Source organism: Myxine glutinosa, chromosome 7 (genome assembly GCF_964187855.1).
Source record: "Myxine glutinosa chromosome 7, kmMyxGlut1.1, whole genome shotgun sequence".
NCBI classification, from domain to species: domain Eukaryota; kingdom Metazoa; phylum Chordata; class Myxini; order Myxiniformes; family Myxinidae; genus Myxine; species Myxine glutinosa.
In genome coordinates, this window is record NC_136267.1 from 149,329,035 (window position 1) to 149,354,560 (window position 25,526).

Sequence of the window (25,526 nt, forward strand, 5' to 3'; positions counted from 1 at the left end):
TAGATTTCCCACCATTTTTATCCAAAATGTCCAATAAAAAAGTACATTCCGGCAAGTCCTCAGTCTGACCGAATAATCACTTTAAAAATTATACTAGCTGGATCCGGATCCGGATCTTCACCAAAATTGAATTGATTCTCCCTTGTCACACACACACAACCAATCCAAGTTACGTCCAAATCCATCCATAACTTTTTAAGATATCATGCCACGTATCGTTTTTGGCCCTATCTCCCAACGGTGAAGAATCACTTAAAAATTAAATAATTCTCATATCGGAATCCACATTCAGATATTCACCAAAATTTAATCCAATCGTCCTTGTCACACACACAACCTGTCCACCAAGTTTCGTCCAAATCTGTCCACAACCTTTTGAGATATCCTGCTATGTATCGTTTTTGGCCCTATCTCCCAATAGTGAAGAATCACTTAAAAATTAAATAATTCTCATATCGGGATCCACATTCAGATATTCACCAAAATTTAATCCAATCGTCCTTGTCACACACACAACCTGTCCACCAAGTTTCGTCCAAATCTGTCCACAACCTTTTGAGATATCCTGCTATGTATCGTTTTTGGCCCTATCTTCCAATGGTGAAGAATCACTGAAAAAAAATTGTAGCCGGATCCGAATCCGGATCTTCACCAAAATCTAATCATTTCGTCCTTGTCACATACGATACATCTCTGCCAAATTTCGTCCGAATCCGTCCACAACTTTTTGAGATATTTTGTTCACAAACAAATGGACAGACAAACAGACAGGGGTGAAAACATAACCTCCATCCACCTTTGGTGGCGGAGGTAATAATGAAAACTTAACTTCCAGAAGTAAAAGATAATTTGCAGAAAATAAGGATTATAAAGGAAAAAAATCATTAATGTCCTTATTTTCAACAAATGAAATTCGTCACCGTTTTTGAGATCTGGAGTATAACTTCTGTGTCGAGTTTTTCCTTTATTTCCTTCCCCCGCCAATGAGCTATCCGAGACGACTGGCCCAAGGCGAGCCGAGAGTGTGGACCTCATTGCTGACAACAATAACTCGTGAATTTATACGTACATTCGTAAATTTTTGAATGCCTAACCATTTTAATTATTTTAAAGGTCATTTGTGCAGAAGTGAGTGAAAAACAAAATTTAAACTTTAGCCCAAGTAAATCCTAATGGGGTTTCTGAGCAGTTATAGACCACACCAAGTTCTTAAAAAGCAGACCGGTCAACCCTATGATTGATATATTTTGTGATCTATATATATTAAGGAGTGATCTATGTGATCTATGATCTATGATCTGTGATATTAAGGTCAGGAGTTCAGTGTGAACATCGGTTTGAGGCAGCGCTCTCAGCTCACTCCTGTTTATCATGGTGATGGAGCTGGTAAATAAGAAGGTAAACATGAAAGGTATGCTGGGGAGGATTTTGTATGTGAATGATCTGGCTGCTGTGGGAAAGGGTGGGTGGGAGATGCAGGAAGCACTGGGGGAGTGGAAGGAGCAATTTGAGAACCATGGGTTAAAATGATCATGGAGAAGATGGAGGTGATGTGGGTCCGGTAGCAGAGAAAATAAATGAATATCAGGTTAAAGAGGAAGGAGAACAGACAGGGGAATATGTTTGGGTTTCTGAGTGGAACAGTGACTGGGGATGGAAGGTCAGAGGCAGAGGTGTGGAGGAGGATTCAGGTGGGTGAGAATGTGTGGAGGATGGAGGGAGTAATGGCAGAAAGAAATATTTCAAGGAGATTGAAAGGAAAGGTTCTCATGTCATGTGTAATGCCGGCCGATCTTTACGGTCTTGAGACGGTGGCACTGACAGAGACAACAACAAAGGCTGCAGGTTTACGAGAATAACTGGGTCAGGAGGGTTGTGGATAGGTTGAGGGAACAAGGTGTGAGGAAAAGAGGTAGACCACATTTGAGAGGGGAGTATTGTGTGAGAGGTGTGGTTGAAGGGTGGAGAGTGTCGGCTGAGGAAAAGAGGGGAGTGGAGGAGTATTGTGGTCATGGCAGGGCAGGAGCTTAGTGCCATCATATATCACCCCTTATAAAGGGAAGAGGAGGAGGAGGAGAAGAAGAAGATATTAAGATCCAGTTTCTGCTTGTCATTTTTGCATCTCCTCCAAACCACTGATCGCACATTGTTGAAAATCGTACCATATTAATTGCCAAGGATCTAGGCAATGCAGGGTGAAGAAACATTTTTATTTGGATAAAATGTTTTGATTATTCACATTGATAAATGCCCAGACAAAGCAAGCTTTAACTATGCTTTACGTTGCTTAGGGACAAGTCACGAAATGCTGCTGATTGGCTATTCAAGACAATAGGCGCACCGTGATTGGCTCCTGGCAAGTGACGTCAATACAGCCTTACTGTACTTGTTTCTTGTTCTTAGAATAAATTAAAAAAACAAATTTAGATCTACAAATAATGCAACAAAAAGTGTGTCTGGGTCTCACGGGCTTGCTAGTTTGGATAAAAAGTGGATGGGAATGTGAAACGATCCACATGGAAGACTATCAAATTTAAATCTTCACTCTTAAAAGACCCCTCACCATCTGCACAACTCCCAAAATTTTCGTTAATCCATTTTGTCCACGCCTTGCGTTCTCCTCCACCCTTCATCATATCTGTGTCCCTTGTTGTTTGTCTGTCTCCGTCTACCTTCTCTTTCTTCCTCCGCCCTGCTATTGGCATTTCCCCTTTCTCCTGATGTTCCATTTGTTATGATGTGTTCTGGTCTAGTTATGTGTCCTAGCTTTTCCACGATTCTCATCCAAAAGGTAGTGCACATTTAGCATCACACCCCTTTGTGACGCACAACGGTTTGCAAAGCATACATCATTATAATAGCTTGAATTTAAATGCAAACATATATCAACACCACCAATTGTAGACACTACGTTCAGATGATCATTTGTTTGTTCAGAAACTGATTTTCTGCCTGATAGGAAAACCAAACCTACTAATTTGATGTATGTTATTTTATGAAGTTAAAACTCAGTTAGTCTATACTCTATATTAACATATTTTTTATGCAAAGATGTATAATAAAGGAAAGATCGAAAGGTTTGAGAATCTGGCCTCACTCCTGCCCTCCATAAGCCACCCCATTAGGTCACACTCCTGTGTTCCTGTAGAAACCTTCACCTATTCACCCTTGCAAAGTCCAGGCTGATTTCCCACCTGCATTCATTCATCCCCTTATTTCTCCGATTGTGGAATGATATCCCTGTGTCCATTGTCTCATCCTCCTCACTTCAGTCGATATAATATGCACTGCCCATCACTATCTCATCCTCTCACCCTTACACATCTACAATCTCTTCTACACACGCTGATTCTTTCCCAATCTTTTTATGTTGTTCATTCCTTGTGTATGTCAACCACCCATCCCCACCCCGCCCCCCACCATACCCCCCAGGTAGTTTGTGAACCTGCTGCTCTTTGCAATATAGCTCCTCTATGAGCCGAAACCCTTGTATATATTTGTAAAACATAGAATAAACAAGATCAATAGTCTAACAATGGCATAGCAGGGCTTGGATCTGCTGAATGGAGGAAGGATCTGCTGTCCCTCTGTCATGTGACCAGATCCTCAGCTCTGATTGGTGGAGTTCTGTGAGGGACATACATACACCAGACGGACAGACAAACGCCGTTTCAGACGGCATTTCCCTTTGGGCTACGCCGTAAAAGTGTGGCTGCCGAAGGACGTGACCAATGATGTCATCAATTTTGTATCCAAAGATCACGCTCAAGAAATTTCATACTGATCGGATCAAGCTTTAAGCTTTTCGATTGATGACGTCATCATTAAGGCATCTATGACATCATAATTCACATATGTTATTCAACATTGGGAGTACTTTGAAATGAGCCACCATTCATTTTTTTCCATGGAGCAGTTTCGGAGATATAGAGGTGCAAAAGTTTTTCGTTTTTTTCAAGATGACGCTTTACCACGTAACCTATGACGTCATAATTATCAGTTAAAAATAATACATGAGGAGATGCTACTATGGTGAAAATTTCTTGTCAATCGGACATACGGCGTCAGAGAAAACGAATTTTAAAGGGAATAAATCCGCAAAATGCTGGTGGAAGGGACATACATGCATACATACATACATACATACATACATACATACATACATACATACAAACATACATACATACATACATACATACATACATACATACAACCACTGTTCCAGATGGCAATGCCCTACGGGCTGCCATAAAAATGGATATTGCCATTCTTGTGAAAAACATCTGATGACACAAATTTGACGAACGTTAATATAATAAACTGTAGCACTTCCTCTGCCTTTCCTCCCCTCCCTATTTGTCTCTCACTACCTCGTTATTACAAGAGGGCACAGGAAAAGTCACTGAGCCCAACATGGACCAGAGCAGATTCTATTATATCCAGTATGGTGGCACATGCAAAAACCAGGAAAATTCCCTGCGCTTGTGCTTCCCTCTTCATGGTACATAAAGCAAACGTTCCCAGTTTGATACAGGTATTTCACCACAAGATCGAGTCTAAATTGTTGAATTTCTTAAAACGAGGAACTTCTGCTATTTCATTCCCTGTATGTTATTATTTGTTGAGCACTCAATGTGAGGCAGACCAATTTTTGAGCAAAGAGCATCAATGGTATTTATGACAGGAATTTGACAACCCAGAAAAAGGACTGCAGAATATGTGGAGGTCAGAGTCCCAAACTGCCCAGGCTTGGCGGCATGCCCAATAAATTCCTCTCTGTCGTCAAATTGGCAGCAACATTCGCTACAGTGGTATGTTAAGTCTTTCGCAGTGGCAATGTTGTATCACATGATGTCCAGTGATCTAGGCATGTTCAACTTGATTTGCACACAAGCATTTTTGCAAATGATGCCATGCTTTCATACTTTCTAAATATTTTGTGATTTCATTGGACTAGATGTATGAGTTGTAATTTTTGAATCTACCCGAGATCAGTCGGTAAAGACCAAACTACGCTTCCACTTGTACTCGACTTGAGCAGCTTGATCTATGTGGAGCATTGGTTCTGCTGAAGCAGTTCATTGGCTCGGTTTCCATTCTTGGATGGGTCGCCACTTTGACGCAGCAGAACCATCTACAGCTAGAAGTTATTATTCAGTGTAGCTCAGTTAGTTACTAGTGTGGTCGCATTGAGAAGGGTAGTTGGAGTGTGATTTCCAAAAGGGTCAGGGTGATCTGAAAATGGAGTTAACTTGAAAAGCACCTTCTAGGTGTATGCAAAAGGGTGCTGCATCTCCAAGCTTGTCATCCTCAGATGGTAAAGTAAGCCAACGATAACAAAATTGCAGTCGTGGACGTAAGAGACTAAAGAAGTAGCAGGCTTTTGTGTGCTGGTGCCGTACCATGGATAACCCTCCATGTTTATGGTTACCTGTTTAGGTAATACTATTTGTAAGAGATACAAGGCACAGGCGTTATCTGCCAACAGATTCCTCCTATGGCAGCTTAGCGGTTAGGGTGCCGGCTTGGGATCCTAGGATCTTGGGTTCGAATCCCAGTCATCACTGAATTAACGCCAGGGGGGTTGACTCAGCCTGTCATCCTTCCGAGGTCGGCAAATTGAGTACCAGTTCACTGGTAATTCCCTGTGTGTCGCAAGAGGTGACTAACAGGGTTGGTGGCAGGAAGGGCATCTGGCCATAAAACATTCCTTCAAAAAGGGGACCACGGTGCTGAAAAAAGGCCAACCACCACTCTGCGGGAAAAATGGCCTCTACAGGTGGTTCCTTTTTTTCTTTTTTTTTCAGATTCCTCCTATGGCAAGGTTTCCATTGCAGTACTCCATGATTTTTGGGAAGTACCGGTTCTAGAAGTGCTGGATATATTAAGATATCAATAATATAGATTTGAAAGAATCCCAAATGAGCCTCAACATTTTATTTAAAAACAATACCACGATGCAAAAAAGCATATTGCGATGTGTGTTAGATAGTTCTTTTGTTTGTCACCGACACAGTATTGCAAAAGTAAGTTGGCAATCCTTAACTTAAGTGAATCCTTTCATGTATTCTAAGTGCAACAGGGTTGTGCAAAGGTGGAATGCTGACCTTTTAGATACCTGGGTTAAATTAATTATCGACCTGATTATAAACTGTTGGTTTGGTGTGATGCAGGCAGTGTGTTGTGTCCCAGAGTCCATCGTCCCTCTGACGCACGTTAAGCCAGTTGCCCATTCTGCTAACGTTAGTTGAAGACGTTGAATATCCCACGGTGTCTTTATGGAAGAGTAGATAAGTTATCACTATCACCCTGAACGAATTACAAATTCTTGCCGACATTAAGCTCAGTCGAACGCCGGGCCTGGCTGTTTGGTTCGTAAAAGAATCCCTAGACTGTACGTTAAAACTCCGTATTTTGTGAGAGTATGGTTTATTGAGTAAATTTGAGTGTTTCTTCTCTCTGCCTTGTAGTGGTCCTCTTCAAGATGGAAAAACAGTTGAGGTACACTAACAGTCAAAAGTTTAAGTACACCCAACATAATGTGTTTAATGTGCAAAATGAACATAAGATGTGAACAAAACTCTTACCAAAGATATATCTGCTTATCTACTGATAATATATTGTGCTTCAATGCATCTTTCTTGTGCGAAATGTAGGTTTAAAGCAATTTTGGGAAATAGGTCGAAAAGTGCAATACTTAATCTAAACTGAAACGTGAAGTTAATGTTATAGACTTTTCAAGTAAGGAGAAAAAACAGTTTACAAATACTCTGCTCTGTGTGGAATTCATGTTTTTGCTTAGGTTCTTCATCACATGCAATGTCTATTATTGCCAGGTGTTGCAAAAAATGTTTATAGAAAGTCCAGCCATACAATCTAATGAATGTTTTTGTGTTTCAGATTGCATGAACATGGGTGCCAACGCTCAGCTAATGCCAGAAAAAAGAAAAGCAATTGTAACTTGGAGAAAAGAAGGCCTTGAAACAGTTGCAATGCTGGAGTTGTTTAGCTGGGCTCTAATATCTGGTGCTGTAAGACGTCGGTTGCACAGACTGGTGATTCAGATTACTTGTCCTGCAATTCTGTTGTGATTCTTGGTCAACCAGAACGTTTTCTCTCTGCAATTCTACCATTTTTGTTATGTCGTTTAATGGCACAAGCAACTACATTTACTGACACTTGTAGTTTTTTACAATTCCTCTCAAGGATCGGCCTTCTTTTCTCAAAGTTACAAATGCCTGTCTTTTTTCCTGTCATTAGCTGAGCTTTGGCACCCATGTTCATGCAATCTGAAACACAAAAACATTCATTAGATTGTATGGCTGGACTTTCTATAAACATTTTTTGCAACACCTGGCAATAATAGACATTGCATGTGATGAAGAACCTAAGCAAAAACATGAATTCCACACAGAGCAGAGTATTTGTAAACAGTTGTTGCTCCTGAGATGAAACATTAATAACATTAACTTTGTGCTTCAGTTTGGATTTTGTATTGCACTTTTCGACCTATTTCCAAAACTTGCCTTAAACCTACATTTCGCACAAGAAAGATGCATTGAAGCACAATATATTGTCAGTAGATAAGCAGATATATCTTTGGTAAGAGTTTTGTTCACATTTTACGTTCATTTTGCACATTAAACAGTAAAATAACAAAAAATGTTGGGTGTACCTAAACTTTTGACCGGTAGTGTATATCTGCTGCTGTTGCTGTAATTACAAGGTTCTGAAATATCTGAAGCGGTTTACAAGTAGGTGGTCATTCAAGGAATGTTATCATTCACTAATTAGTAAAAGCTGAGTGCAGTGTTTGTGTTATATCTTGGGGTGACTTGGTCGGCAAATAGCATGTATGCCTGGCACAAACTTTTTGTTATCTTGAAACTTTCAAACGTTTTGATAAACATTCAACTGCAATCAACCAGGGTCAAAGGATCTTACAATCTTACTAAAGTAGGATTGCTTCAAAGATGTTGAGGTCTTTTACTTTCTGCGTAGGGCACAGCGAGTGGCATTTTCAGATTATTTGCATGCAGCCACATCTAGCCTTGAACAAATGTAATTTTGGAGGATTTGGTCAGAGGGAGGCATTATTCCTGTCCAATGACTAATCATTGTCGAAAAACATGAAATATCAATAACTTTGATGAAGCCACCTATTCTTTTCTAACCTTCCAAAGTCCAGGCTTGTTGGTTACCTGCATTTCATTGGCCCTCTCTTTTCTCGACTTCTCCATCCAAACACGTTCTCCTCCCGGTACTTAAGGTTGCAGCTAACTGGTCATCTAAAGTCACTTCCCATTTCCGTTCCTGATCAGTTACTGTATATTCATGTGAAACTCCTGCAAAACACTTCCCTTTCCGACGGGCAATATATATATATATATATATATATATATATTTGTTATCTATGTCTGTCGAATATATATTTGTTATCTTCTGCCCTTTTGTGTTATTCAAAATCTCCTCATTTTGCATTTTCTTTGCTCCATGAGCTCCGACTTTGTATTGTTTTAAATTCTGTTTCTTGGGGATGAAACATCATAAACGGTGACCCTCCACACTACTATATGGCCAATTTAAAATGGAAGACCACATGAAACTATGCACTGCATGGTGATGTGTTATTGTCAGGGTTGTCAATGTGGAACACCATCGAAAAATGCGCTTTCAGCAGCTAATCATTCCACATGTGAATGCAAATAAACCTCATTCACATTGGAAGAAGCACCAAAGGAAAAGTAACACATCTCCTCATGGCTATGGGTATAACTTATCCTGCTTCAGAAGATAAATTATTATTATTATTTTGTAAAATAGTTTATGAAGCACTTTCAAAATGCATTCTGAAATATGTTGGAAGAAATAAAAAAGGAACCTTATCTACCATATAAAACACAATGTCAGTTTGTGTGCTTGTACAGATGTCTGTCCCCCTTTGTGTGTTTGTACAGATGTCTGTCCCCCTTCGTAGGGGTAGCTTTTAAAGACCAATCTTTAAACACGAATGTGTGTCCACTACAGTCTATTTTTTTGAGGATGAAACAAGCTAAAAACATTTTCCATAATAGAGTAATTAAGTCCCTTCTATTGGAAATGTAGACTGTGGCTTGCAAACCAAGCCTCAAGGGCGGTGTACAGAAGCGTTTAAAAAAATTAATAAATACAAGGTGCAGGAAGGTGAAATTCGCTGCAGGTGATGTGCAACGCGCGCAGAGTAAAAGGAGTGTTCATTTACATCTGCAGGATGTCTCATAAATGAAGAAGATAAGAGCACACCTGACGCTAGGCTGAGGCTTCAGACTTTGGCACGCTCACAAAGCAGCATCGTCAAATAAACTGTTCCAACCCATCATTTTTGCCAGGCTTTTTACTGGTCAATTTATGAAGGTTAGAAATAGTAAAAGGTATTGCGAACAGTAACACAGAATGTGAAAATTACGAGCAACAAATTTTGTGTTAAGAGTAACAAATACCTGTAAAAGTTTTATAAACTTTTGGCACATGAGCAATGCGAAGACTGAAAAGTGAAAAATGTCAGAAACTTTCTTCTCAACCACAATGGAAGAATTCAAACTTCACAAACCCCCCAAAAAGTCATGTTGATGGATATTAAGTTAAAAAGCAAATGGAAAACAAAGTAAAAAGTTTGGCAGATATAAGGGTGTTTCTTACTATACAAGGGTGAGGCATGGCTTTTCCACGTCTGGTCCCTTTTGTTTTCCCTGCCATCCTTTTCTTGGTAGCCACGCTCCGAGCGCCCGGCCATGACAGCATTGGCACCGGGGAAGCTGGCATCGCCCCTGTTTGGCAGGGCCACATCTCCACCCATGGTAATGGCATGGGTTGCTATGGTGATGGGCGACTCCATGGCGACAGCCAGGCTAGGCAGCTCATCGGGACCAGCCCTGGACAGAGGCCCGACAGCTCGGAGTGAGTCATCCGACGCTTCCTCTGCAATCTGCAGGCAATCTTCATCTTCCGTGTCCGAGCCACCTTCAATAACATTCTCGTAGCTCTGGAGGACTGCTCATCATTGCGGATCCAAGAAAGGAGAAAGGAGGAAAACAGAACATGGAATAGCATTAGTGATGCTGAGTTGAAAACTTTCCCAGATCAATACCACCAATTATGTGGTATAAGAAAGCATATTTTACCTGAATGGATGTTCAGTCTCAATTAGCACATCATGATAGTGTGTTGTATGAAAAAATATGCCAAAAAAAATCCACTCTTTTCACATCGTCAAGCAACTTTAACCTGGAGTGAGATATAATTTTTTATTTTTTTTCAGGATACCACTTGGTAAACACCCACATTTACACAATTAGCTGGCTATAAATAATGTGGCACACAGTGGTACGTTACATGCAGCCGCACATGCACCCCCGAGTGTCTTGTCTCTATTCACACAGAGCCAAGTACTGTTGACTCCAGCAATCAATAGCCTCTTATGTTTTTCTCTCGGATAGCTCTTCTGTGCTAAAACCAGATGTAACACAATCGGTTTTTGTACACGTCAGATCCAGAACACTGAGAAATGTACAATATTGTCACGAAAGTAAAAACTACAAAAAGGACAGTGTTTCCATGTCTTTGCGTAGTCCTTTACTCATTTACTGTGGCCTGGCGGTTACCATACATCGTGCAGAATCAGGACCTTGGTCATGTGTCATTCAAAATTTGACACTTTGTTCCATCTGATGGTGTTTAAAGAAAGGTTGGTCATCAATATTCTATACTAAGAGAGTCGTTTGTCTGTCTGTGTTGCCATTTTTCTCAGATATGGCTGAAATTGATATTCCTCAAACTTTCAGAGGTCATCAGTGAGTGCCGGGGATTGTTTTGGGCAAAAAAACAATTGGAAATCTTGAAAAAGAAAGTTCGATTTTTTGGGGGTAATAAAAAAAATCGCTCTATGGTGTCTGAGCATTTATAGCTATATGAAGGGTAATATTAAAATATCCCTGATTAGTGTGTGTGTAATATTTTAATGTTGAATAAAAAATTTCCTTAGTGGGTGTAGGGAATTGTTTTAGGCACCTACAAAAATAGGAAAAAAACAATTTTATTTCTTCAAAATGCCAAAAGGATTAGAACATCACCGGGCAACGCCGGGTACTCCTGCTAGTACTATTATAAAAACAAACCAATGTTTCAGAGAGGCAGCTTAGGGTGGCGAACACACATCAAATTGAAATGCCCAAAGCGAGAAAGTAGGAGACATTGTGACAGTATTATATTTTCGTCCAAATTTTCTGTGAGTAAGAGATTTTGACAGACTAATGGTTTTAACCACAATTACTCCATATTATCTACTCACAAACGTCAACACACTGGTTGGTGGAAAAATAATGATTCGACTCATTAACACACAAGGCAGACCTCAGCGCAGTCCATGTAAATTAAGTCTAATGTAAGGGTCCGCGATTGCATCGAGAAATAAGGGCAGGCTCGGTGCCCGGAGAGTGGACGCATCATTGCCCGTGCCATGGCCAGATGGGCAGTCTGTCATGGCAAGGAATAGATCTGCAATACATGCCACCCACGCTGCTTCCAACCTTTACAAAGTCGATATGAAAAATAACTGCAAAGACCACCTAAGGATTTCCTAGTAACGGGAAATTAAGAAATATGGCAGTTTGGGATTATGAAGTGTAATTCGTAATTCATGGGAAACATAAACCAGGTCCGTAGAGTTGGCTGAACGAAAACGAAATTGTGAGAAATTAAAGTGGAAAGAGGGGATGTTGGAGGTGGAAATATCATTTAATTTGGAAGGACTGTGGGTAAAGAATGACAATTGAGATGAAATTGATTGAAAATTTATCAAAATATTTTAAACTTTTGTAACACCAACAACAGAACATTTGCCAGTTGTTATAAGAACGAAAAAATGAAATAGACACCTGGAAATTGAATGTATTTCATAGATTTAACCAATGATGTTTGTACTATGACACTCAAAATCCAACAAAAATCCCAAAAGCTCAACGGAGAAAAAGTGAAAGAACCACCTTTCGAGGCCATTTGCCCCCGCAGAGCAGGGGTTGGCCTTTTTCGGGCACCGTGGTCTCCTTTTTGGAGCAATGTTTTACGGCCGGATGCCCTTCCTACCGCCAACCCTGTTAGTCGCCTTTTGCGACACACAAGGAATTACCAGTGAACTGGTACTCAATTTGCCGACCTCGGAAGGATGGTTCAGGTTGAGTCAACCCCCCTGGCGTTAATTCAGCGATCGACAGGGATTCGAACCCAGGATCCTAGAATCCCAAGCCGGCACCCTAACCGCTAAGCCACCACCAGGTAAAAAGTGAAAGAAGCAAAGCACTTCATTAGAGTTCGAATATTGGAGCTATAAACCAGAACATAATATGACCTCTTCTTCTTCTTCATATTACTATTACAGGAAGTCCTCGCTTAACATCGTTCCGGTTAACATTGTTTCGTTATTAAGTCGCTGATATTTTAGAGAACATACTCGTTTAAAGGCGTTTACTGTTCCGTTATAAAGTCGTTTTAGCTCTAATTTAGTACCAAAGTAATGGTTTTCCTCATTTGAATAAATCTACAGTATAAAACATACCGTAAATACCAGTGTATAAGCCGTTCTGTAAATACTTGTGTAAAAGCCAACCCAGAGTGCATACAGTATAGGCCTTATTATACACAGGGCTGTGCATTGAAAACGTCGGTGGGTTCTGGGCTGAAGTTACTCAGGTGTGCATGAATGTTGTGTGGAGGAAGTTGTGGCCTGAATGTGTCAATGACATGAAGATGTTGTTCCCGCTATGAAGAAAGTTATCCTTGGCTTGGCCAATAAAGCGGACTTGGATGAGGTGGAAGAAGCCGACGTTACACAACTTCTGCAATCACGCAGAGAAGAGCGAATCAACGAAGACCTGAAGCAACCAGAGATGATGAGAAAAAGCAACTCAAAATGATGATGATAATATTTAATTGTTCGTTTAAAATCATTTAAAACTTATATTTTATATGTAAATACCGAACCTACCCCCTTCTATTTCCATTAATTATTATGGGGAAATTGGATTCGCTTTAAGTCGTTTCCGTTAAAGTCGCACTTTTCGAGAACGTAACTACAACATTAAGCGAAGGCTTACTGTATTATACACTAACCCCATTGCACTAACATCAGATGCTTTTGCTGCAAATGTCATGTTATTAAACAGAAAACGTGAATTGCCTTTATGCAATTAAAACAACGATATTGACGTTATTGATGATACGAAAGAAAATGATGTGATACAAAGGAATCCGTAAAGTTTGAAATCCAAATTAAATATTCAATCCAAATATTGGATGGAGAAAAAGGAAATAATTTTACGAGTGTTGGGAGTAAGGGGGCGGTTGAGAAGACTGAGGTGTGGTGGTGGTAACGGTGGTGGTGGAGGGTGTATGAAACAGGAAGGGACACAATTACATCCTTTTGCAATATCAGGTGATATTACTTTTGCAGACCTGATATCAGGTGATATTACTTTTGCAGACCTGATATCAGGTGATATTACTTTTGCAGACCTGCTATCAGGTGATATTACTTTTGCAGACCTGATATCAGGTGATATTACTTTTGCAGACCTGATATCAGGTGATATTACAGTTGCAGACCAGATATCAGGTGATATTACTTTTGCAGACCTGATATCAGGTGATATTACTTTTGCAGACCTGATATCAGGTGATATTACTTTTGCAGACCTGATATCAGGTTATATTATTTTTGCAGACCTGATATCAGGTTATATTACTTTTGCAGACCTGATATCAGGTGATATTACTTTTGCAGACCTGATATCAGGTTATATTACTTTTGCAGACCTGATATTAGGTGATATTACTTTTGCAGACCTGATATCAGGTGATATTACTTTTGCAGACCAGATATCAGGTGATATTACTTTTGCAGACCTGATATCAGGTTATATTACTTTTGCAGACCTGATATTAGGTGATATTACTTTTGCAGACCTGATATTAGGTGATATTACTTTTGCAGACCTGATATCAGGTGATATTACTTTTGCAGACCAGATATCAGGTGATATTACTTTTGCAGACCTGATATCAGGTTATATTACTTTTGCAGACCTGATATTAGGTGATATTACTTTTGCAGACCTGATATCAGGCGATATTACTTTTTCAGATCTGATATCAGGTGATATTACTTTTGCAGACCTGATATCAGGTGATATTACTTTTGCAGACCTGATATCAGGTGATATTACTTTTGCAGACCTGATATCAGGTGATATTACTTTTGCAGACCTGATATCAGGTGATATTACTTTTGCAGACCTGATATCAGGTGATATTACTTTTTCAAATCTTATATCATTTGATATTACTTTTGTAGACCTGATATCATTTGATATTACTTGACCTGATATCAGGTGATATTACTTGACCTGATATCAGGTGATATTACTTGACCTGATATCAGGTGATATTACTTTTGCAGACCTGATATCAGGTTATATTACTTTTGCAGACCTGATATCAGGTGATATTACCTTTGCAGACCTGATATTGCAAAAGGATGTAATTGTGTCCATTCCTCTGTCTGTTTCATACACCCTCCACCACCACCGTTACCACCACCACACCTGAGCCTTCTCAACCGCCCCCTTACTCCCAACACTCGTAAAATTATTTCCTTTTTCTCATTCCTTCTTCTCAACTCTTCCACTGTCCCTTTTCCTCGCTACCCTCCATTTTCCATTGTTTTTGTATTCCTTATTTTAGTGCCATCCTCCCGATCCCCACGAGTATTCCCATCTTGATGTAGATGACCGGTATTGCCTTAATCATATCATACATTACTTAAAAGACGTATAGATTTAAGGTACACTAATTTCTAAACTACAACTTTTTTCAAAACACAATGGCAGTTATTAAATCATGTCAAGGAACCACTCTGGAAGAACACCTGTCCTCTACCTTTTCTACCCATCTCCTCCCTTTCCTCACCGAACTTGTGTGGAGAGGTCTGTTTGCTAGAAAGTGATCATGGTTAGAATTCCTCGGATGATTGAACTTATACCCTCTAATTTTTTTGAGCAGTAAATAAATGATCCGTTGCAAACCCTGGCTCCATTCACACAGAGCAGGAGGGGAGTCCTTGGAAATGCGCAACGAAACGTCCAAAAAGGCATCTCGGTACAAATCTATCCAAAGCGTCCTTCATCTCCATTGCTCCTAGATTTCCTGCTTTCAAAATCTTCAGCTAAAAGTTAAGCTGATGGATTTCCTGCAAGTTTCCTTCGCATCAAACAATGGCGATCTGAAAAGCACACGCTGCACGTCCCACTGAAACCTCGCCCAGTAATTTCCTGGACCCAGAGTGTGTCACCCCAGGGCCCACGACACGGAGCACCGTTCCAGGCACAGATGCCTCTTTCACACCCTGATTAAATGCGAACGAAAATTAGCACAGGTTATGTGCCCGCTTTATTTATAAGCTGAGATTATACATGCCCGAGATTGCCGATTAACCTCAAAGTTTCACTAAATAACTTAATTACCCTTTCAATTACAGCAAATACACACATGTCCCCCAAAACGAACCTATCATATATCTCATTATGTTCTAGATATCGTGCCGAGCTGCTTTATTCATCAAAGGACCAATTAAAAACTCCATTTCTTCCATGGAAGCATCCATTATTAAAGTAGACCTATACCCCCAAAGGTGTTTATATTTTAATATAGTTTCATAGCCTCACCTTTACACCTCTACGGGTCAACACAACTCGTTCTTTTAACACTGCGATTTACATTTGAATACATCCTCGCGAACGACTGATGCATTGTGGGTTGACTTTGCACGTGGGACATGCCAAAGCATCACTGGTGGGGATTACATCATCTTCAGAGGAGGAACTTTCCCAGCGTCTGCACTGAGAGGTCAATGGGGTCTGCGACCAATGCATCATCTTACTATAATTCACCAAATGTCTGTCTGTTCCCAGGTACCGCAAAAACAGCTGAACCGATCGCAACGAAATTTTGGGTGGGTAATCCTGGGACCCCCTGGAGTAAAATAGGCTATATTGTTTTTCCAATTTTTTTCCCCAATTTTCCAATTTTTCCAATTTCCAATTTCCAATTTTCCAATTATTCCAATTTTCAAATTTTTCCAATTTTTCCAATTTTCCAGTTTTTCCAAACACAATGGAATAATATTTACCGATATGAACAGTGATGTGGCTTTTATTGAAATTCTACAAATACTGTTTAGATTTTGATGATTTGCGTGTGATATGATTTAACGGATGTTTATATAAATCGTTTAAAATAAAAATATAAATCCTTCAATTTCTGATATTTTGCCTTTTGCTTTGGGCCTCCCAATTGAAGCCTCGCCCGTAGGGCGGGTACCGTTGATAGTAGACAAAATTTGTGATTTCCTATACCTGTTTTGACAGTGGCGAGAGGTCTCTGTCCACTAATGTAGTGCTCTATATCGAGGTGAATCCCTCCATCAGCCTCTCCCAACGCTTTCCTAAAGACCAATAACATAAGCATTGTGAATCCCCTTTATACCTCCCAGGTCGGTCTTTCTGTCCCCTTTACTGCATCTCCATCCTAAAGCCTAAGCCAGACAAGCATATGTGGCAGGTGCAAAGGAAAACGGTGTTCCACAAAGATCTGCTTTGAATAGGTATGACATGGGTGACTTTGGCACAACCTGAAGGCAATCGGACGGGGAAGTCTTCCGTTACAAAGGTGTGAACCGCAACCATAGAATGGAAACATCCCGGGTAAGAAAAGAAGAGTAAGTAAAGGAAGAGTGCACGTGAAATAAAGGCACTCGTTCCCATGCGACCCTGAGCCTCTGTGCGCACGCTGCGTTGTCGTCGGACACAATCACAGCACAGAATTCTTGTTTGACCAACACGGTGTCGATTGTTCGGTAAGCGCTTGTTTTATAACAAAACTCGTGTTTGCGAACCTTCTCCGATTTTAGTGTGGAAAGGAGGCCTGGGGTGGGGTATATCATTGTAGACCGAGTTCCGAGGGGTTGAAGAACTGTTGGTTCCAGTCGTGGAGAAAGGCCTACTACTGGATAATAGAAACTCCATGAAAGCACTCGTACAATGGCCACCTTATGTGTGGTCTTTCATAAAAGTACAACAAGCTGATGCCCACAATGTTGAAATAGATGAATGGGGTTAAAACAAAAAGTCGCCATATTACTTTACAACATCCAGCAGAAACACTGAAAACAAAGGAATAAAAACTGATCTTGTAATGTTGGTCTTGAACAAATGAGAATGAGAAACAACAAAGTACAAGGGACATTGAAAGGAAAACGCTTATTGACATTCTGGAACTTATAGCAGCAAAAACTCATGGTACCACGTGATCATAAACAACACAACGGGATACTTTAACCAAATACCAAATACCTGGAAGGATTACAACAAACAAACTTGAATTAGAAACCGTTACATGATAAGAACTTTTGGAATGAAGCTACCATGAGAAACATCTGGAACAAGTTAACGAAAGAATCACACTGAAGAATTACTACACCGTATGTATATTGATTACAGTGTTTACAAGAAACCCCAATGAAAGGTAATATTTGAAGTTATCTGAAGGCCTCAATATGTCTCCGAACAGCAAACTCGTTGTATCAAAACAAATGTGAACAACAATTAATACAGGTAAATGTTTGCTTAAAAAAGAAACTTTAATATCCTGGTCAAACAACTGAAGACAGGTGGAGTAAATTTGACTTAAAGATTGTATACCCATTGTGTGCATCAGGGAGAAAGGAAGTTGAAATAAAGAAGAATGTGACAAGGGAAGAAAAAAAGAAGGGTACGTACGTGAATTGGGGAGGATGGCAGAACAAAAATGAGAGGAGGTTGGAGAGTTTTGGAGTAAGAAGAAAGGATGCTAGGCATGTGTATGGGAAAGGAGGGGTGAGGGGGGAGGGTGGGGAGCGAGCGGGATAGGGGTAATTGTCGAGGATTTTAAAAAATCCCCATTATTGAGAGTGAAAACACTGTAGCATATCCCACAATGTAATTGTAATATACAACAAGCCAATTAAGCCATTATGGCCACGAGTTGTCCACTTGTCTGAAGCCAGAACTACATCAACATTAGTTACGTTGTTTTTTTTTATAGCTTTCTATGTATTTTCAGCTTATCGTCTGATATTTGATTGGAGATTGTTATAGTCATTTACTACCTCCGCCACCAAAGGTGGACGGAGGTTATGTTTTCACCACTGTCTGTCTGTCCATTTGTCTGTCTGTCTGTCTGTCCGTTTGTGAACAAAATATCTCAAAAATTTGTGGACGGATTCGGACGAACTTTTGCAGAGATGTAGCGTATGTGACGAGGACGAGATGATTCGATTTTGGTGAAGATCCGGATGCGGATCCGGCTACGAGAATTTTTAAAGTGATTCTTCACCATTGGGAGATAGGCCCAAAACGATACACAGCAGGATATCGCAAAACGTTGTGGACGGATTTGAACGAAACGTGTTGCACAGGTTGTGTGCGTGACAAGGAAGAACCTATTCAATTTTGGTGAAGATCCGGATCCGGATCGAGCTAGTATAATTTTTAAAGTGATTCTTTACCATTCAGTGATTTGGCCAACCAGGCAGAGGTATGCTCACGACTGAGTGCCGTTCTACTCGGCAAAGCGCATACCTCCACCAGGCTTAACATTTTAAGTTTTGAAACCCACTGATAGGCTAGATCTGAATCGGGACCTCAATCAACATCGAATCAGATTGTTCTTGTCACTTTCCAAACTCATCAAATAAGGTTTGTCATAACCAGTCGAAACCTTTTGGGAATATCGTGCTATACATTATATCGCTTTGGCCCATCACTCAATGGTGAAGAATCACTTTAAAAAATTATAGCACCCGAATCCGGATCCGGATCTTCACAAAACTCGAATCATTTCATTTTTGTCACACACCAAAGTCGCCACCAAATTTCATCCATATCTGTCCGCAACTTTTTTAGATATCTTGCTCACAGACAGAAAAACAAACACAGACAGGGGTGAAAACGTAACCTTTGCTTACCTTCGGTTGCGGAGGTAATACGAAATAATGTATATATGCTATTTTTGTGTGGTCAGATTTTGTGCGCACATTTCCTTTGGCATGTTGCTCTCTATGTTTGACCGTTCTGTCTTCTAATCAACTTTGTGAAAATGTTATCTTTTGCCATCAATGGTTTTGAACCTTATTTATGCCAAAAACAAACAGATAATTCAAAAGTGAATTTTTAAAGGGGTTTTAAAGGAAAAATATCTGTTTCACATGGTGAATACCGTATACAGATATATATATATATGTATATATATATATATATATATATATATATATATATATGCATATATATAGATATATATATATATGCATATATATGTATATATGCAATATATATATATATATATATATATATATATATATATATATATATATATATATATATACATACATGTGTATATATATATACATGTATATATATATACATAAATATGTAAATATATCCTATATACTGTATATATATATATATATATATATATATATGTAAATATATCCTATATACTGTATATATATACATATATATGTAAATATATCCTATATACTGTATATATATATACATATATATGTAAATATATCCTATATACTGTATATATATACATATATATGTAAATATATCCTATATACTGTATATATATATATATATATATATATATATATATATATATATATGTATATATCTATACATATATACACATATCTATACATTATATACTGTATATATATATATATATACCTACATATTATACTCCTATGAAATAGCTGTCAGTTAGACACTGAAGCGACTGCTTAACATACATGGAAAATCAATACCTCTTGAAAAGTTATTGGATAAGGGAGTGGCCTGGGAATATTGCTAAGGTTATTTCATGCTGTTACACCTCGTAATAATGATAATAAGCCTACTAAAAATATTTTACCTGCAATAAACTTATTTATGGGATGCCCATAACTCTCATGAAAAAACGTTTGTTACTCACTCAATGTATTATTCGTCTTTAATCGAGAATCAGGTTAAGTTCCTTCAGTAAAACACTTTAGATTGCAATATTCCTGATTATCCAAAAGTCGTTGTTAGGGTTAGGGTGTGTGATTTGGGTGTGTGATTAACAACACACCCTTTATGTGTATTACTTTAAATACGAAATGCAATGATCCGCAATGAAAACGTCACTGCTAAACGGAAGTTCCTTTTGGAAATGGAAGAAACATCAGCCCTCTGCATGAATCTGCATCCTCATGATGAACACAAACAATCATCTCTTGGGCAAAGTGATACATGTATGTTGTTAATGTTGTCAGTGTCAATAAAATTGATCATTTGTATGACAGCCGAAGCTTGTCTGAATGTTTCCTCCCATGTTGTTCTCCGAAGCCTCCTGTATTCTCTTCCAAACACCCACCATTTATCAATTTGTCATCCTTTTATAGTTTGACAAGCATGGATAACAGTCGACATTTGTGGAATCACTGAACTATAAACGTCTCTCAATTCACTTGCTAATTCATACTTCTAATTTCTTTCTTATCTGATCTTTCCAAGTACTGCATCTTCTTAAATTACCATTGCTACAATTGCTTACAAAAATGGAAGTACATTAAAAATGGTTGCATTTGCGAAGATCCATATTTGAAACGGAATGTACCACTGAGTAGTATAGCTCCCCATCAGGTAAGGTTCAGGTTCGACGTTTCGACCACTGAGTGGTCTTCGGTTTTGGATCTAGACCATTCATTGATCAAAATGTCAGACATGAGCCTTGCCTACTTGGCAGCTTTACGAGTTGGTGGTGTGTTCAGTTTTGAAAACTGGAAGTGGCTTTGCCCAAAGTGATATATTGGCTTTCCATAAACCAAGCAGTTAGTGTCACACTGTAATGGTGATGTGATGCGTGCGTATCATTGAAGTGAAAATTGAACAGGAAACCCTTGGCATATCAAGGTGATCCATCATACAAATTGGAAATACATATTGAGTAAATTACACCTACGTTTACATATACTTCAGTTTGTAATACAATCGTTTGTAAGCAGTTTGTAAGAATGACATTAATGTGCAGAACTTTACAATGCAATGGATATTATAAATAATAATCAATGAGAACAAACAGATAAGATATAAACATGACCGAACATATATATATATTGTTACGAATTTGAGAAAGTGTAAAGAATGTGAGAATTATGGTTTTGTTGTGTGTAACTGACCCTCGTAATGTAAAGAAAGGTCGAAGCTCGTCCTCTGAGTTAATTCCATAAACCTACACACAGGACACCATATATCCTTTTAAATAGTTAGTCCCTTATTCTATGTAGGCTAAGGATGTGTTTCCCAATAGTTTGACTCTTCATTGCACCGAATTAAATAAGAGTAGGCCCCTCCGACACCCCATGGCAGCTTCCAAGTGCCAGGTTTGCCAGGTTTGCTGCAATTGACTCTTTAGGCACTTTGCTGCATTTTCATCTCCCGTCCACTTTGCTGCATTTGACTCCATTACGCACGAGGTAACGACGAGGAAGAAAGGCGGGTCTCCACCTCGTCATAGAGGGGAGGAGTAAGTCGGCCCCGCTCATCCAACCCAGACCGAGGGGTTTGGCTTGAGAGGGCGGAGAGAGAACACTTGGGGGAGGTTCGCAAAGGTTGAAGGGCGGGGCCTATATAACCCGCAGCGCGATGCTCCCCACGAGAGATGAGCTTTTTGGAGAAGATTGAGGTCCGGAGAAGATTGAGAGAGAGGTGCGGCAGATGCGCGATCCAGCTAAAGCAGCCAAGAGAGAACGAGACGTGAGGGGGTGCTGATACTGAGCAATACCCCGAGACCCTCAAGGCCCTATTGCCGGCTGTGGAGACGCAGAGCTGCCAGCTGCTGTTCGCTTCGAGCACGGAACGTGGACCTCGACGGTGTGGAATTGCCCGGACCTTCCTGCCCTGCCATCGGCTTGGACCTTCTCCTCCCTCCAGTGATTCCTGCCATCATTTCCCCCGTGTAAGTGTGCCCGTTTGTCCTTCTTCCATATTGTCTTGGGGTATTAATTAAGACTGCCATATATATAAGCTAATCATTGCCCTATGTCTCCTGCTCCTTCAATTGCCTTATAAATCATCTTTCTTTTCCTTTCTGCTTAGTGTGTATAAATAGTAATGAATCTTGTTATTCCCTACTTTGTCTTTACTTCTTCATGCTCTTTCGGTCGCTTTAGAGGTTTCCATATTGAGTGCACGTGGCGCGATTCGGCCAACGTTTGAGAATCGGGTTAGTCTTTGGTAATGGCTCGAACGTCGGGTTGCGAAAAACCGCTCGGCAACTAACTAGACCATCCAAACCGGGGTTCGAGCGGTACTTGTCTCCCTAGTCTGTGGAGGGACGGATAAAGGTATTCGGGATAGACCCTGGACCCATAACCCTGATCCGTTCCATCCCGCGGGATAGCGTTACAAGTACAAGGAACGGGGAGACGGCCAGCTTAACAGGAAAAGGGGCTAATCACCCCTTGCTAACGGGAGAGCCGTCCCCCGTATCCGTAACAATATGTTAATATACATATATGCATATATACATATATGTATTTATACATATATGTATTTATACATATATGTATTTATACATATATGTACATACATATATGTACATACATACATACATGTATATATACAGTCACGTGAAAAAGTAAGGACACCCCATGTAAAGTTTTTACTTTTTCAAAATACAGCTATTTGATCTTCATTTCAACAATATTGATAGATAAAGGTGATATAATATAACAAATATCATGAAACATTTACATTTTGTCGTCCATTGTATAATTTAAAGAAACATAAATGCAAATTTCGCATGTGGAAAAAGTAAGTACACCCCTACATTTATCACGACTTCAAATACCTAAAATTAGAATCAGGTGCACCAGCTCAGGTGCAACTGATTAGAACATCATTAGAGAGGATCTTGGAGGAACCTGTCTTATTTAAACCTCAGACATTTAGTTTGGTTTGCTCTTTGTTGACGAAGTGTGCGGCGGCGTCACCATGCCAAGATCAAAAGAGCTCTCTGATGCCTTCAGAAAGAAGGTTATAGATGCCTACGAGTCTGGGAAGGGATTTAAAAAGATCTCCAAACAATTTGAAATCAATCATTCGACTGTCCAGAAGATCATCTACAAGTGGAGAAGATTACAAACAACTGCCAACTTGTTCAGGCCAGGCCGCCCCAGCAAGTTCAGCCCGAGAGCAGACCGCAAGATGCTGAAAGAAGTCTTTAAGAACCCCCAGAATGTCATCACAGGACCGACAGTTAGCTCTTGCCATTGTGATGTCAAAGTGCACGAGTCTACCATTAGAAAGAGGCTGCACAAATTTGATCTACATGGGAGGTGTGCCCGGAAGAAACCTTTGCTGTCCAGAAAGAACATCAGGGCAAGACTAAAGTTTACCAATGAACACCGAGGCGAAGACCAGCACTTCTGGAACAATGTTCTCTGGACAGATGAGTCAAAGGTAGAGCTATTTGGCCACAGTACCAGAACACATGTTTGGCGAAAACCAAAGACAGCATTTTACCACAAGAACCTGATACCAACTGTAAAACATGGTGGTGGAAATATTATGGTTTGGGGCAGCTTTGCTGCATCAGTGCATCGGGGCCTGGGCAGCTCACCATCATATAATCCACTATGAATTCTTCATTGTACCAGAGGGTGCTTGAGGATAATGTGAGGCCATCTGTCAGAAAGTTGAAGCTCAACCGAAGGTGGACCTTGCAACATGACAATGGCCCTAAACATACCAATAAATCCACAAAAGAATGGCTGAAAAGAAAGAAATGGAGGGTTCTGGAATGGCCAAGTCAAAGCACAGATCTAAATCCCATCGAGATGTTGTGGGGAGATTTGAAACGAGCTGTGCATGCAATAAACCCCTCAAACATCGCACAGCTGAAAGAATTCTGCATGGAGGAGTGGGCAAAAATTTCTCCCTGTTGATGTCAGAGACTCGTAGACAGTTATAAGAAACGCCTACTTGGGGTTATTTCTGCCAAAGGGGGCAATACCACCTATTAGAGCCAATGGTGTACTTACTTTTTCCACATGCGAAATTTGCATTTATGTTTATTTAAATTATACAATGAATGAATACAATGGACTACAAAATGTAAATGTTTCATGATATTTGTTATATTATATCACCTTTATCTATCAATATTGTTGAAATGAAGATCAAATAGCTGTATGTTGAAATATGTTGAAAAAGTCAAAACTTTACGTGGGGTGTACTTACTTTTTCATGTGACTGTATATACATATATATATATATGTATATAGTCTAGTGGGTAGAAGGGGGGTCTGTGCACCCCCCTGAAATCAACTTCTAATCAATGTCTCTATATCAGAAAAAATGCGTAGAAAACGATAAGCTATGTTAACAAATTCAAAAAGTGTCCCACGTATCATTTTTATGCAAATTTCTGGAAATTAGTGTCTTATTGTCAAATTAGCCGCTAAAGCTGACTTCATCAGATGTCTACAAGGCAGACAGGCAGGAAAATTCTTCGACCCTATCAAGAGGAAGAAACTCAAGACCATGGAGGATTCGAGAAAGAAGGTTCCCCTCACATTATCACAGTGAAAGGTACTTCGGCATTCCAATACTCAAGGGATAGTTTCCATTTTAAATGGCATCTTGTACTTGTAATTTAATATGAATTTTAATGGTATACTCTAACACTGACAAGTTACCTTTACTATTCCAGGTCATCCAGTATCAAGAGCAAAGCAATCTTGCATTCCTGCTTCTTGTCAAGTCTCAGAATCAAGATGAGCCATTAGACTTGGAAGAACTCATGAAGTACTGCCTGATGCCTGTGCCCCCTAGCCTTGGGACTCCAGATGGTTTTTTCTCCAAGACAAACAAAACCGCCATTCTGCACTATCTTCTGGAAGACACCACCCCAGAAGTTCTCCATACCCTGAGGATACCCTATTCATTCAAGATGGCATGGCACTGCTCCATGTTCTTTACAACCTTCCCCTGACGTGGGGTGAGATATGTCTGCAAGTGCTCGATCAGATGGTGGCCAAGAAACACTTCTTGTTCTCAACAGACAGTTACCATCCGGAATGCATCAAAGCCCAGGAGAGGTTGAGGTGCGGCAGCTCAGAAAAGATCATTATAGCTGGACCAGCAACCAGGAAGCCATACAATTTCAAGACATTCCTTGCAAATGATGACAACAAAAAGCAGCTCTGCCAGCTTCTGCTGCGAGTATGGAGTAGTCAACAAGCCGTTTCGAGGCTGGAGAGAACTGATATGGCAGTGCTGATCGTGGAGGGGAGAGCCCATCAACTCATCTCATCAAATGGCAAGGTGAGTTAAAAGCTTATACTATTTCAAGAAACCTAAAAATAAAAGCATGAA

At 39.8% G+C, this 25,526-nt stretch overlaps 1 protein-coding gene across 2 annotated transcripts in view; it reads right to left on the minus strand.

The window, feature by feature from the left end:
- LOC137431739 (zinc finger E-box-binding homeobox 2) overlaps nt 1–25,526 on the minus strand; it is a 257,683-nt gene that overhangs the window by 114,664 nt on the left and 117,493 nt on the right. The window contains exon 2 of one of the 2 annotated variants that reach the window (XM_068123386.2): nt 9,679–10,029. The exons of the other annotated variant lie outside the window; for it this stretch is intronic. Coding sequence (XP_067979487.2) covers nt 9,679–10,029 — 351 coding nt within the window. The remainder of the gene's footprint in view (nt 1–9,678; nt 10,030–25,526) is intronic. 2 annotated transcript variants of the gene reach the window in all.